Below are 12,684 nucleotides of genomic sequence, written 5' to 3' on the forward strand. Positions count from 1 at the left end.
TGGCAATTACCCCAATGTTTCAGAGATGGGAACAGGATTTCCCCTTTTACTTTTGTCATTAAGTCATGCTCACAGTCAAGTCCATTTCCCAAGGTTAAATGATTATTTTTAAAAAACTGTATACAAATCAACACACTGCCATCATTCTGTGTATCTGGAGCAGCCACAAAAGGCTGTGGACTCATTGAAATCTCTTCTCTTCCCACATGTATCGTTTTCCTGCAGGCACCTTCCGGAAAAACAGGCTGTTGCCTCGGCTCATGTTGCCCTAAATGAGAAGAAAATGAAGCAGGTGAGAGTCTCGTAGAGAGAGCATCGCGGCCGTCTGAAATTCACACACTATACAGCAGCTGAGGTTTGAGAGCCAGCTAATATGCAATTAGTGAGTGTGTGTGTGAGAGAGAGAGGGGGGGGGAGGTGTGTAAGCTACAGCAGGACAACTTTTTTACTTAATGGTAGGTATGCCCAAAGGAGGGACTCTGCTTTCTCAATTCTATACCCATATCCAAGCAAAACATCAGGATCCTGTAAGGAAGGACAGACATTTTAGACATACCTCCCGATGCAGCTGGCTCCAGCAATGTAACCAGGAGGTGTACGCTGGTGCATAAGATGGGAGGCCAGCAGCGAGCCTAGAAAATAGAAAGCAAGGCTTACAGAATTCACTCACTACAAGGTTTCAGTGCCAGGCGCCTGTTTGAAGATCACAGCTTAGATGCCATTTCCAGCCCAGCCTTTTTTGCTGCACAAGGAAATGGGATCAAGCAGGAGCTAAGGTGATTGAGACAAAACTCAACAGGTAGCCTGACAGAAAACTGCCTTGCAACTGGCTTCTGTATGGCAGAGCAGTCTAATAATCAACACATTATTTACAATGGAAGGGACAGAAATTATAACTTAGCAAATTAGCCAACCACAAACTAAAAGTTGTCCTCACCATTCCATATCGGCATTTGGAATGCCATCATGAAATTGATTGTATCATAAGAGTTAACAAACAGAAATATTTCTTAACATATTGTTATTGGCTTAGGCTGTGCATACTCACCTTACAGTATGTTATACTAAGCTAACCTGCATTTATTTCTGAACAGCCACCAAAGTGCAGATAAGAGTTAAATGGAATTCGCACACAGGTGGAAAGCTCTGAACAGTGGATATTTGGCACAAATGAGAGGACTATCATTTTCATAACCTACTGTTGATTTTACTGCAAAGGTCTCACTGGTCAAAACTGGAATGTGAAACCGAAAAGATCTGATCCCACAAATTTGGAATTTATCTTTTTATTAGCAGAGCTATTGCCACAGAATAATGTATTACAGGAAAGAAACACAATCCAGGCAGTTTCTGGCTCCAGAGTTATTCCTAAAAACTTTAAAGTAGATTCCCATTCCATACAATTGGACAATACCAAATGAAAAAGTCCAAACTATTTTCAATACTTTATATGCTTATATAATGAATTTCTAAAAGTGCGCTGGATTTGCTGCTACCCACAAATCTTAAATTTTTTTTTGAAACCCTTAGCTCTTTCTCCAGCCGCAAATATTTTGGTTTTAGGCAGGGCACTATAAAATAAGTACAGGGCACTGTACTTTTAAATTAAAACTTTTGAGTTCTTTTAGTCATCCCAACAACCTCCTATAAAAAAGTCACAAACTTTTTTTAGCTGGGTTGGCTATGGTATGAACATTCCGAAGAGCAATTACTGAAAACATGAACATTGTGGCAAGGCACAGCATACTGCTAAAATTCTCAATAATTATTGAAGAAAGAAGCCTGAAAAATAAAACTGAGCTTTGTGTGCTGTGCATTTCAAAAGAAAAGAAAGTGAGAGAAAAGAAAGTATGCACTTACCCACAGCTATTAATGGCCATCAGGTTTGAAACAAGTACGAAGGGGTAGGTTAGCATACTGGTAAAGAACTGAAAGTACAATACAGCATGATGTATCAGTGAAAAAGTATATGCCACCACTCTTTCCTCACCCATTAGGCTGAGGACTAATGACAGAATCACCACTAACTATGCCCCGTACAGAACAGCAACTTGATGGACTTAACAGAAGGATAAACTCTTACCCTGATAACAAAGCAAAGGAAAGCAAAAGACTGGCAATTATTTAGCTAAGCCCCCAAAGTAATCTGAACCTAGCAACAACATTTGATACATCTCTAGTGAAGAAGTAGTAAATTCCAATGTTGGACAGAGATTCTGAAGGCTGAAAATTGAAAGTTACCATACCATTCTCTAGCATCCCTCACAAGACCACCAGGACCAAAGGTTTAAAAGTGAGTTATGAGGCTTGTGGTCCTCTCAGAACCTTTTCCCTTTCGTCTATATCAGTGGTGGCGAACCTATGGCACGGGTGCCAGAGGCGGCACTCAGAGCCCTCTCTGTGGGCACGCGCGCCATCGCCCCAGTCCTAGGCCTTCAGCTGGGTTTTATAAAACCTTTTCGCTTTAGGTCTCCGCCACCGTGTGCAAAAAAAAAAAAAAAAGTCAAATTAATCAGTCAATTTCAACTTCTCGTGGGGAAAAAAAAGATCTTGCAAAGTTGGAATTGATTGATTGAACTTTTTAATCCCACCCAGTCTGCCGTTACCACTGCAGCCACGCCCACCCAATGGACCACACCCACCCAATTGGCCACACCCAGCCAATGGGCCACACCCACCCGGCACCCGACAATGCATAAGTGGGTTTTGGGTTGCAGTTTGGGCACTCAGTCTCTAAAAGGTTTGCCATCACTGGTCTATATCAAAGAAAATAAGACAAATTATACACTCACTCCAGTGACAGCCTGAGAGTAACCCTTCATCTCAGTCATGGTGGAGACCTAGAAAGAAGATTCATCAATAAAACACACATTCCTCAATGACAGAGGTCATTCCCAACTTTTGACACAAAGCTAAAGACAATGCCTCCCAGGACTGCAAGGCTTTGGGTTCAAGGCAAAGAGATGCTTCAGTGCATGCAACAGTCTAAACACAGCCCTGTCCACAACTTCTTATACCCAAGGAGTTTTTTCTTAGGGTCATACAGCAGCCATTGAGGGCAATTGGGTGCTGCAAGGGGCTACATTTATTTATCCCCCTGTGTGCTTCCAAATGACCCTTTGCTTTTGTAACCAAAATGCATTGCCTGAGAAAGCCAACTTATCCCCACAAGATGTAGTACTAATATGTATTAGTATATGTATAGGTTCTTAACAGCCACACGTGTAGGTTGTGAACAGAGAAAACACTTGACTTAGCTAATACTCATGAGCTGGGATGTGTAAAGCATTCTTTGCACAGACCATCCTATGCCTGAAACCAATATTTAATGTGGGTGATCTGTGCCTGAACCATAATCCAAATTTTTCATCCTGACACAGAATTGAGAATTGTTTGGCTTGGAAATCACCCCAAGGCAACTGTGCTCCATGTTAGGCATCTGGACATCAGCAGCAGCATAGCAGCAACTAAATGGAGGTATGCAAGCTGTTGGGAAGCTGCAAGGGCAGACAAGTGAACAGACGAGAGGGGAAAGAAGCATGAGGTGTATCAGTCTTGCCTTTTTGCCTTAAAAGATTACCTCAAATTTATTTGTGCTAGAGCCCAGAACAGTATCAGGTTTCAGTTCTGCTGAGCCATGGGCCACTCAGAATAGTTTTGACAGAAACAGAAAGTGTTTGTTCCATGTATGTATGAAACAAACTACATTTTTCATTTTATGCATGTCTTTTGAGGATGCTGCGGCACAGTGAGAATAGGCACCTTCAAGGCCAATACCAGAAAATTGCACTATGCTTTAAAACCAAATGGAGCTCAGCAGTCATTGCAGCTTCAACTAAGGACATAGCCCTCTACAAGCAGAACACTTACCCCATTCTCCAGTGCATAGGTATTGATGAGGTAGGCCAGCATATTACAAAGCCACAAGGACAGGATGTCTCCAAGCAGGCGGGGAATCAGGCCCCTGAAACAAAAACAGCTGACTGGTAATAAGGCTGGATAACTTCAACACTAACATGTCAACATACTTGCTACTAACTGCTCACATGGCAGGAAATTGGTCAACCCTGTGCAAGGCTAGGATGAGCAACACCAAGAAAAAAACACACCATTTTTGCCACCCAGCTTGGGATGGTGCATTGCCTAAGAATTCTGCTTCACCTAAAACATCCAATCAGATGCCTTATGAAAGCAAGCACATAATAGCCTTTCTCCAGTAAATACAATATGCAGTGGCATTCTGTGCTCATTCTGAGAAAATCCTAGGTAAAATCCATCTTATCCCCGCACTAGCTATCATGGCACGAATAAATGGTAAAAACGCACTCTAAAAAGTACTCACGCAAAAAATCCAAAGATGCCCTCTTCCCGGTAAATGGTGACGAAAGAGCTAAACAGTCCGCTGAAAATTGAAGGGGAAAACAATCCATCAAGACTCTACAAATAACATGTGGTTTCCTCTCCCACAGACACCATTACTAATTACATCCAACAGAACGCTTCTGACATCATACATTAATTTATCTCCCAGCCCTCAGTTCCATCCGTTGTACGGGTTAAAACTCCAATGAAGTCAATTTCATTGCAAATATGTGTATACCTGTACTTGGTCTCTCTGCCAATGAATTGCACCATACACCTCAAGGTGATCACTAAAGAACAAGGAGAGTCAAAAGCGAAAAGCTATTGTTAAGGAAGACCTCATCTGTACTCCATCCATTTGCATTTATACAGGAGCATATAATCCCAACATTTTTAACTCAAGATGAATCCAGGCATAATAGCTACAACCATGAATGGTACAGCCTATCTGGTAAAGTGGGTGCAATGTGTGGGTTGAAATAGAGCTCCTTTTGAAAACGTCAGGGTCAGCATCTAGGATTCTTTTGGATCTGAAATAATCAGATTATGGCCAAGAATTTTACTCAGACATTCCAGCCATTCCTACAGATGGCTCATCGGACAACAATGATATCTCCCTGAATTAAACTGTATCTGGATTACTGCAGTGGCATTTTACATTTATTAGGAAATCAGACTGGATAAAATCTTGTGGCCAGGGTGTTCTGAGGTACTGCATTTGGGAGACATAAAACTCTTACTGAATCAGCAATATGTTATTTTAATTGGGAGATATTAGTGGAAGAAGAAATAAGTAAGATTTATGATAAAAGTAAGGAATTAGGATATATTTGGAAGGGATACCTGAATTGAAAATGTGGTTATTTAAAGTTAAATTTGATTATGGTATTGTAATTGCATAAAGCTCTAAAACAGGTTTAGGATTAATAGAAATTTAAGTTAGAAATAGATTATTTTAAATACATTAAGCTATTGGAGGGAAATAGAGAGGGAATATTTGATGTACTGATTGAGTTATTTATATATGTTTTGTTTTTGGATTTTTGATTACCCCAGTACCACGGTGTGTCTTGAGCACTTTGTCTTAAGAATTAAAAAACCAATAAAATTTGTTTTTTTAAAAAAAACTCTTACTGAATCGGCTACTCTAGCTCAGTTCAAAGTGCTATGAGAAGAGATCTCTTTCTGAGGGAGGAAACTTGAGATTAAGGACACCAATAGAACTACCCTACCCCATATTACCTGCCCACCTTTTCAAGTTATCATCAAAGATCTTCTTGCTTATTGCAACATCTCTAGAAACCCATTTCACTGAGGCTCAGGAGAAGAGGGCCTTTCCATTAGCTGCACTCCTGGCACATCCTCCTCAGCTCAGTTCCTCTCATTGCCTCTCTTCAAAGGACATCCTCAAGCATGGGCAGAGTCTTGATTTGATTGTTATGGGTTTGACTGTTACGGTTAAATGTGTGTCTTCACAGTCATTTATCTTTTTAATTCGCTGCTGGCTCCAGTGTATTTGATTACATGGTGGTTTTTAACCCTTCACCTTGTTAGCTAGTTAAAGCTCGCTGAGAAAGATAGGGTGGAAATGTTTCCAATAGTTCATTATCAATCACTGCCAATTGTTTGCGACTTAAAAGCAATGAAGTCGTAAGAACATAACAGGGAAGGTTTAGGATACAGCCACCTCCTGCCTTAATGCACAACCAAAAAACTGATGGTAAAGGGGAGAGAGTTTTTTTTTCTGTATCTAGGAGTTACAACAATACGATTGAAACTGAACTGACAGATTAATCTATACATACCATGAAATGGGTGGGTGACTAGTGTAGCAGCAGAACGCGCAATCATCTCTTGAGAGGTCTAAGGTGAAAAATAGTTGGGAGACATATCAGAAGAAAGGTTAGCCAAAGAAAGGGCAAGATGTCCCATCTACCCAGATTCCAGTAAAGGATTAAGTAACTATTACTCATAATATAATTTGAAGTATTAAGATTAAACATTTTCATTCATTATCATTGCTCTATAGATCAATCTGTTTCAACCACATTTTCAGTTACTTAAGAAAAAAGTCATTGCCCTGCTATCACCTTAGACCAGGGGTAGGCAACCTTGGCTCTTTTATGACTCGTGGACTTCAACTCCCAGAATTCCTGAGCCAGCCATGCTGAGGGGAAAGGGAGAGGTTTCCAAGCTGAGCCATACTGGCTCAGGAATTCTGGGAGTTGAAGTCCACGAGTCATAAAAGAGCCAAGGTTGCCTACCCCCGCCTTAGACAAATATATCCCAATATGTCCCATCTAAAGAATTTCAGTGAGCAGGGTCAAGGAGAACCTTTTCCGCTATGGATCCCTACCCTAAGAAACACTCTACTACTGAAGAATAGAACTGCTCCCCCCTTCTGACTTTCCCAGAAGGGTATTAAAACTTAAGTTTTGCTGGTTGGGCAGGGCTCTGAGGGGGCGCTCACCGCTGGAGGTGATTGACAGGGTAAGCAGATCTCATCCCCAAGCAGCCCATTTCCTTGGTTCTAGTTTTTATATAGCTTTTATATAGCTCTGACCAAAGCCAGAATGTCATGACAGCAAAGAAACATCTCACTTCTGTACTTTCCTAGGCTAACAAGATATTCATGCTTCTCAACTTCATTATGATACAATCTATAGTGTAGGCAAACAGGATGTTGCCTCCTATCTCCTGGTTTCAGAAACAAACAGATTACCATTCCAATTATCCACCAGCCAACAGATTTGGCAGGTGCCAGGTCAGGAATGCTCTTCTGCATTATCCACAGCCAGCCAATCCCCTGATAAATGAATTCCATATCTTACCTCCTTAATGACTTGATCCAGAGAGGATCCAGATTCTTTGCGAGTATTCCCTAATTCCTAAAAAGGCAGAAAAAAAGCCAGTCTCAAAAACCACCAGGTATGGGATCCTCAATCCTCAATACCAGGTATACTATCAATTTTATTTATGAATTCTGCAGAGTCTTCCATTCCCATAGACTGCAGTACAGAACACAGACATGCTCTATCAACTTTAATTTCAAAAAGGAGTTTTATTTATGAACGGACATTATGACATACCTCACTTTGGTCAGCATTTTGGCATTGCTAGATAGAAAAAAAATATACAACTATAAGCTCATAATTTATCTCTTCAATCTTTTATTACCAATAGCATTACATGTACATAATTGCACTTACATTCCTTTCCCATCCTCCTCCTAAGCTTCTTTATTTCAGTGGTAAGCTCTGCAGACCAGATTACATTGGCCCATACATTCTATAACGTATCACTAAAGCACCAAAGGCACCATAAACAAGAATTACAAATTCAACACATAGCTTACCCAGTCAATGAAGAATGCAAACACACAAACTCTGTCAAAATGTAAATCTGACAGAACAACTCAGTTTCTGAGGAAAAAAGGCCGTTGAAGCACTTCTAAGGTCTTAAGCGCAGGTGGGTCACCAAACACCTGAATTCTGATCACATGACCCCAGGAGGACTGCAATGGCTGTAACTTCAGGAACTAGGCATAAGTACCATTTGATCAGCACTGCTGTAACTTCTAATGGTCACTGAATGAATAGTCGTTAAGAGAGGACTACCTGTAGTATAACTTGATTGTGTGCTTCGTATTTGTTCCAATATGTAACCTAGCACTACTATTATAAGCTGGCCTAACAAAATAATTGTAGCTGCAATCCAGATAGACCACAGAAATGTTTAAACATTTTACATTAAAATCAAATAAAATCTGTACACTCTAGGAATAAAAGGCTTTGATGATCAAAGGACTGAACATTAAACTAGTTCAGTGCTAGGAGCTTTGAGCTGTGACATGCAATTCTGGCTTGCAGAATGAATGCAAATTACAGGTAGAGATATGGAATGAACAATAAACTGGACTAGGCTGAAAAAATAGAACCTTATCCATATGTTGGTTTTCAGTGACAATTTCTGCAATAAGAAAGTTGTTAAGAGGTTATTTACAAAATACAAGCAAAAATGGTCTACATTATAAAGCAGTGGTGGCGAACCTATGGCACGCGTGCCAGAGGCGGCACTCAGAGCCCTCTCTGTGGGCACCCGTGCCATTGCCCCAGCCTTGCCTCCCCCCGTGACCCGGTCCTCACCAGCAGCCCCCCTGGAGGAGAGTCACCCCCGAGCGTGGCCCACGTGGAGCAGCGCAGCCAAGGACATGGCAGCCAGGCAGCGTAGACAAGACTCTGCCCTCACGCCCCAACGAGCACAGTTGATGCTGCGGGGCACGGGCAGAGAGCGTTGCCGCCATGGCGCTGCTGGGCTACCTGGACGATCTGCAGCGGGCCCTGGAGATGGTGAGTGGTCCTGCGGGCAGGCAGGATGGGGGCAGGGCAGGGGGTGGAGCCGGGGCAGGACCAATTTTTGGGCACTCGGTCTCTAAAAGGTTCGCCATCACTGTTATAAAGCATTTGAAATCTGAAATATTTTGTATATTAACACAATATACAGCCAAATTATAAAGTACCTGTAAAACTTTACTGTGTACTACAGTGCCAATGGCTCCTGAGCAGAGTCTAGGAGCCAAACCTTTGAAGAGTCCAGCCCTCCCATCAATCTTCATAATGTGTTTTGCTGAAAACAGAAACAGAGGTAAGCATCTGTCCCATTATTCACCCTTCTCCCCCAAGTGCCACATATCTGAATCTATCTCATGCTAGAAAATTCTAGTTTAATTCTGTTTAATGCCATCTTAGAAATGTTGATATTAAGTACATTCATGCCATTGAAATATGCATTGGCTGCACATAACATCTGCAGCAACAGAATCATATCATGTACACTAGTCCTTACCAGACTCTATTATCCACTATAGCAAGGATGAGCAATCTATAGCTCTCCTTATCAACTCTCAACTCTTTATTACTTTGACCAGCATTAAGAAGTAATAAGAATTGTAATCCCCAAACATCTGGAGCCCCATTATCTTGTCATCCCTGCTCAACAGTAACAAGAACCATGAGCAAAGTTAAAAATAACTGGCTTCTTTGAGTAAACATATGAAGAAACAACAGATGGAAATTCAGTGCCTATCATTAGAGAAATGCATGAAGAAAAATCAAATCATGAACAGGCAACCAAGTGAGGGTTTAACCCCAAAATAGCCGAAGACTAGAAACCTATAGTTCAAAACAGATACTCAATCTCCATATTAAACAGGGATTTTTTAAAAAGTTACTGTATAAGCTGCACACTGGGGGAAAATGGGGCATTGCTATAATGTGCATATGCATTTGTAAATCAAATTAAAAATATGGTGCTTGAAAAGATTCTAACCCAGGAAGAAATGTTGACTAAACATTACTAACAAAACACTGCTTACTACCTGGAATTCAAAAGTGAATATAAATACAGTTTTGACATTCTTTTTAAATATCCAGTTTAGATAGGCACTATATTGTTACCTAACTATACTTTTCAAAAGTTATCTTTTGCAAAACCTATTATACTATATCTGATAAAAGTCTTGTTCAAAGGCATGCATTTTTCACATACACATCAGTAACTACAGCAATCCTACTGTGTTTTAGGCAGTTTATTTACAAAATACATACATTATATACTCACCATAAGCAAAGAGACCAGGCAGTTGATAGACTTGCCGACCAAAAATATTTCTTCCCAGAGTTGGAGGGAGGGGTTCATATCCCACCTTTGAAATAAAAGAACCATCCACAATGAACATTATAGCCTACAAATTGAACATCCTCTCAAAGAAATAGTCAACATGCTTTTTCACACGATTAACACAATTATTTCATTAACAAGTTCTTTCTTGTACCAGTGCTAGAAGTATCAATACCAAAAGCACTATAGTTGGTTGTGATTTTGGAATATATGACCAGTACTGATGTAATCTGCAATTCAGTATATTGGATAATAACATTGCTTTTTATTATATGACAAATTTAGAACTCTAGTGCAAATATATGTCTCCTCCAAAGCAATCTTTATCTTCCTTAATTTCAAACAAAATCTAACCACTTCTTACTCTTTTGCAGTATTTTGCTATTAAGATTTAATTAAAGCAGAAAATTTCCCGTAATATATCCCGTTACCTCAAATTGTGTTGTGACTAGGATGGTTAAGTTATAAAACAATTAGATGATTAATTCTTAAGATGAAACTTCTTTGGTGATTCATTGATTGATTTGCTAGGAGCATGGCAGACGCACACATTCCAATTCACAACACAAATTATTTAGGAGATCCGCAGTTTAGCAGAAAATATTATTGGCAAGCAAATACCAAGTTTTCTGATTTCTCACAGTATACGTGTACTACTCATACAGATAATGTTTTCCATACAAAAACAGTCAGATGTTACCCTGGTTCTGAGTGGCCCTTGGTGGACAGTTATACTATTAACAAGTGTCTTTTCAAATTTAAGGTTCAAAGATTAAGGTCAAATATCCTTTGTACTTTTGATTAGAAGTTCTTGTTCTGAAAGCACATTGTACAGGAAGACTGTTGTTCTTACAAAACTATGATTTTCAACCAAGAATGAAATAAATATAAAGGCACAACATGCCAGAAACAACAACCAATGTTACTAAATAAAGAAGTCTGAAATTACTGAGAAGTGGTCTGGGAGTGTCCTTGACACTGCCAATTAGAATAAGAGACTTAAACATGAGGTTCATACAAAACTAGAAAAGTGATTGGAATTTTGAAAATCGGCTCACTTGCAAAGATAACTGAGTGGGACAAAGAAATTTGAAATGGCTTCTGCAATGAAGACTGCCCTATGGCTTACAGTAGGACTTTTATTCCTGCAAGAATTTAAACAAAGTGTAAGCAGTAAACGAGAAAAGCGCAGTGTCATGGATATGATTTTGACTTTGTGGTGTTATCGGGATCGTCTGAAAATCCCACTGCTAGCACTCAACCTATACGGCTGCCACTGTGGAACGGGCGGCTTTGGAAAGCCTCTGGATGCAGTGGATCGCTGCTGTTTCTTGCACGACTGCTGTTATCGTCACACCAGGCTCTCTCTGAAATGTCACAACAGGGTAAAATGGCAGCGCTACAAACTGCTGTGTAAAACATCCGAGACAGAGTGCGGGTCAAAAAGCATCTGTGGCAGAACAGCGTGCGAGTGTGACAAGCAACTGGCAGAATGCCTCACGGCAGCAAAACCTCAGCGGAAGCATTCTTTCTACAACAGAGAACTCTGCAAAGGGTCTAAGGGCACTTGTCCCGTCATGCACCACCATAACTGGACTAAAATCCTGCATTAAGGAAGTTTCTGCTATTACTCGATTGCAAAGCAAGGTTCTTGGAAAAATTAAGCTCTGGGGGGAAAAAAAGATTAGCTGTGGATCCGGTTCCTCAAGAAACCTCATCTCTGACAATATTGGTGTTTCTAGGCAAGAGGAACAGATTGCAGAGGGGCTCCGAATAGAAATGGGGGGCGGGGGGGGGAGAGAGACCATCGGGAAGAGCTGATTCGTGTATATATATCGGTGGCTTCTTTACTACTTGTAGATCAGCGACTGTATTCACATCGGAACAAGAGAAGAGTTGACCATCCAAGCCAAAGACAAATAAAAGGCCCCGAGGGTTGGGGTGAGCCTGCTACGGCGAGGGTGGACAGCGACCCGGAGAAGAGCGATCGCCGACGAGAAAGCAACGTCAATCTCCCCGAAGAGGGCGAGGGTTCAGGGTGGTCCCTCCCTCCCGGGCGTCCCCCTCTGACGCTCTCGCACGAGAGGAAAAGCCGGCGGGGCCAAAGGTCTCACCTGCACTAACACCTTCACGTACATAAGCGGCTGCGAGAGCACCGTGAGGCCGGAGCCCAGCAGCACCTGGGAGGTCGCGTCCGCCATGCTGCAGCCGCACCGGGCTCCGCCGCGGGAGGGGGCAGCGGAAGAAAGGGCCGTCGTGCCAACACCACCACGTGACCTGCGGCGGAGGACAAAAAAAGAGTCTTCTACCGCCGCTTCTTCGTTCCCTCTTTCGACCAGTTCCGGGTCCAAATGGTTCCGGTTTCCGCCACCTGCAGGGCAAGCTAGGCCCGAGGTGGGGCGGGGAGGAGCCGACGCCTATAAAATCGGATCTTCCGATTTTTTTTTTTTAAGAAATGTGACGAATCTCATTGGCTCAGATTCCCTTAATCGAATTATAGATCTGTGTTTTGAAAGGTGTCTTGGGAACGGCGATGGCGGTCAGCTGCACACATTTGGCGTTTCTGCCGATCTGGCCTCGCCTTTGTATTTCGCTCTGGGGAGTGTATATGTATGTATGTGTGTGTGTGTATGTATGTATGTA

At 41.6% G+C, this 12,684-nt stretch overlaps 1 protein-coding gene across 1 annotated transcript; it reads right to left on the reverse strand.

The window, feature by feature from the left end:
- On the reverse strand, positions 1-12,391 carry MTCH2 (mitochondrial carrier 2). Its single transcript, XM_015815189.1, has 13 exons — positions 12,156-12,391; positions 9,982-10,066; positions 8,882-8,988; positions 7,452-7,478; positions 7,194-7,250; positions 6,168-6,225; positions 4,601-4,652; positions 4,343-4,402; positions 3,871-3,964; positions 2,793-2,840; positions 1,861-1,928; positions 557-632; positions 1-268 (listed from the first exon to the last, which is right to left on the reverse strand). Exons 1-13 carry the CDS (start codon positions 12,240-12,242, stop codon positions 182-184), a joined length of 906 nt encoding a protein of 301 aa, XP_015670675.1. The 5' UTR covers positions 12,243-12,391; the 3' UTR covers positions 1-181.
- Between the last annotated feature and the right edge of the window lie 293 nt (positions 12,392-12,684).

Source organism: Protobothrops mucrosquamatus, unplaced genomic scaffold, assembly GCF_001527695.2.
Source record: "Protobothrops mucrosquamatus isolate PMUCROS unplaced genomic scaffold, P.Mucros_1.0 scaffold324, whole genome shotgun sequence".
NCBI lineage: Eukaryota > Metazoa > Chordata > Lepidosauria > Squamata > Viperidae > Protobothrops > Protobothrops mucrosquamatus.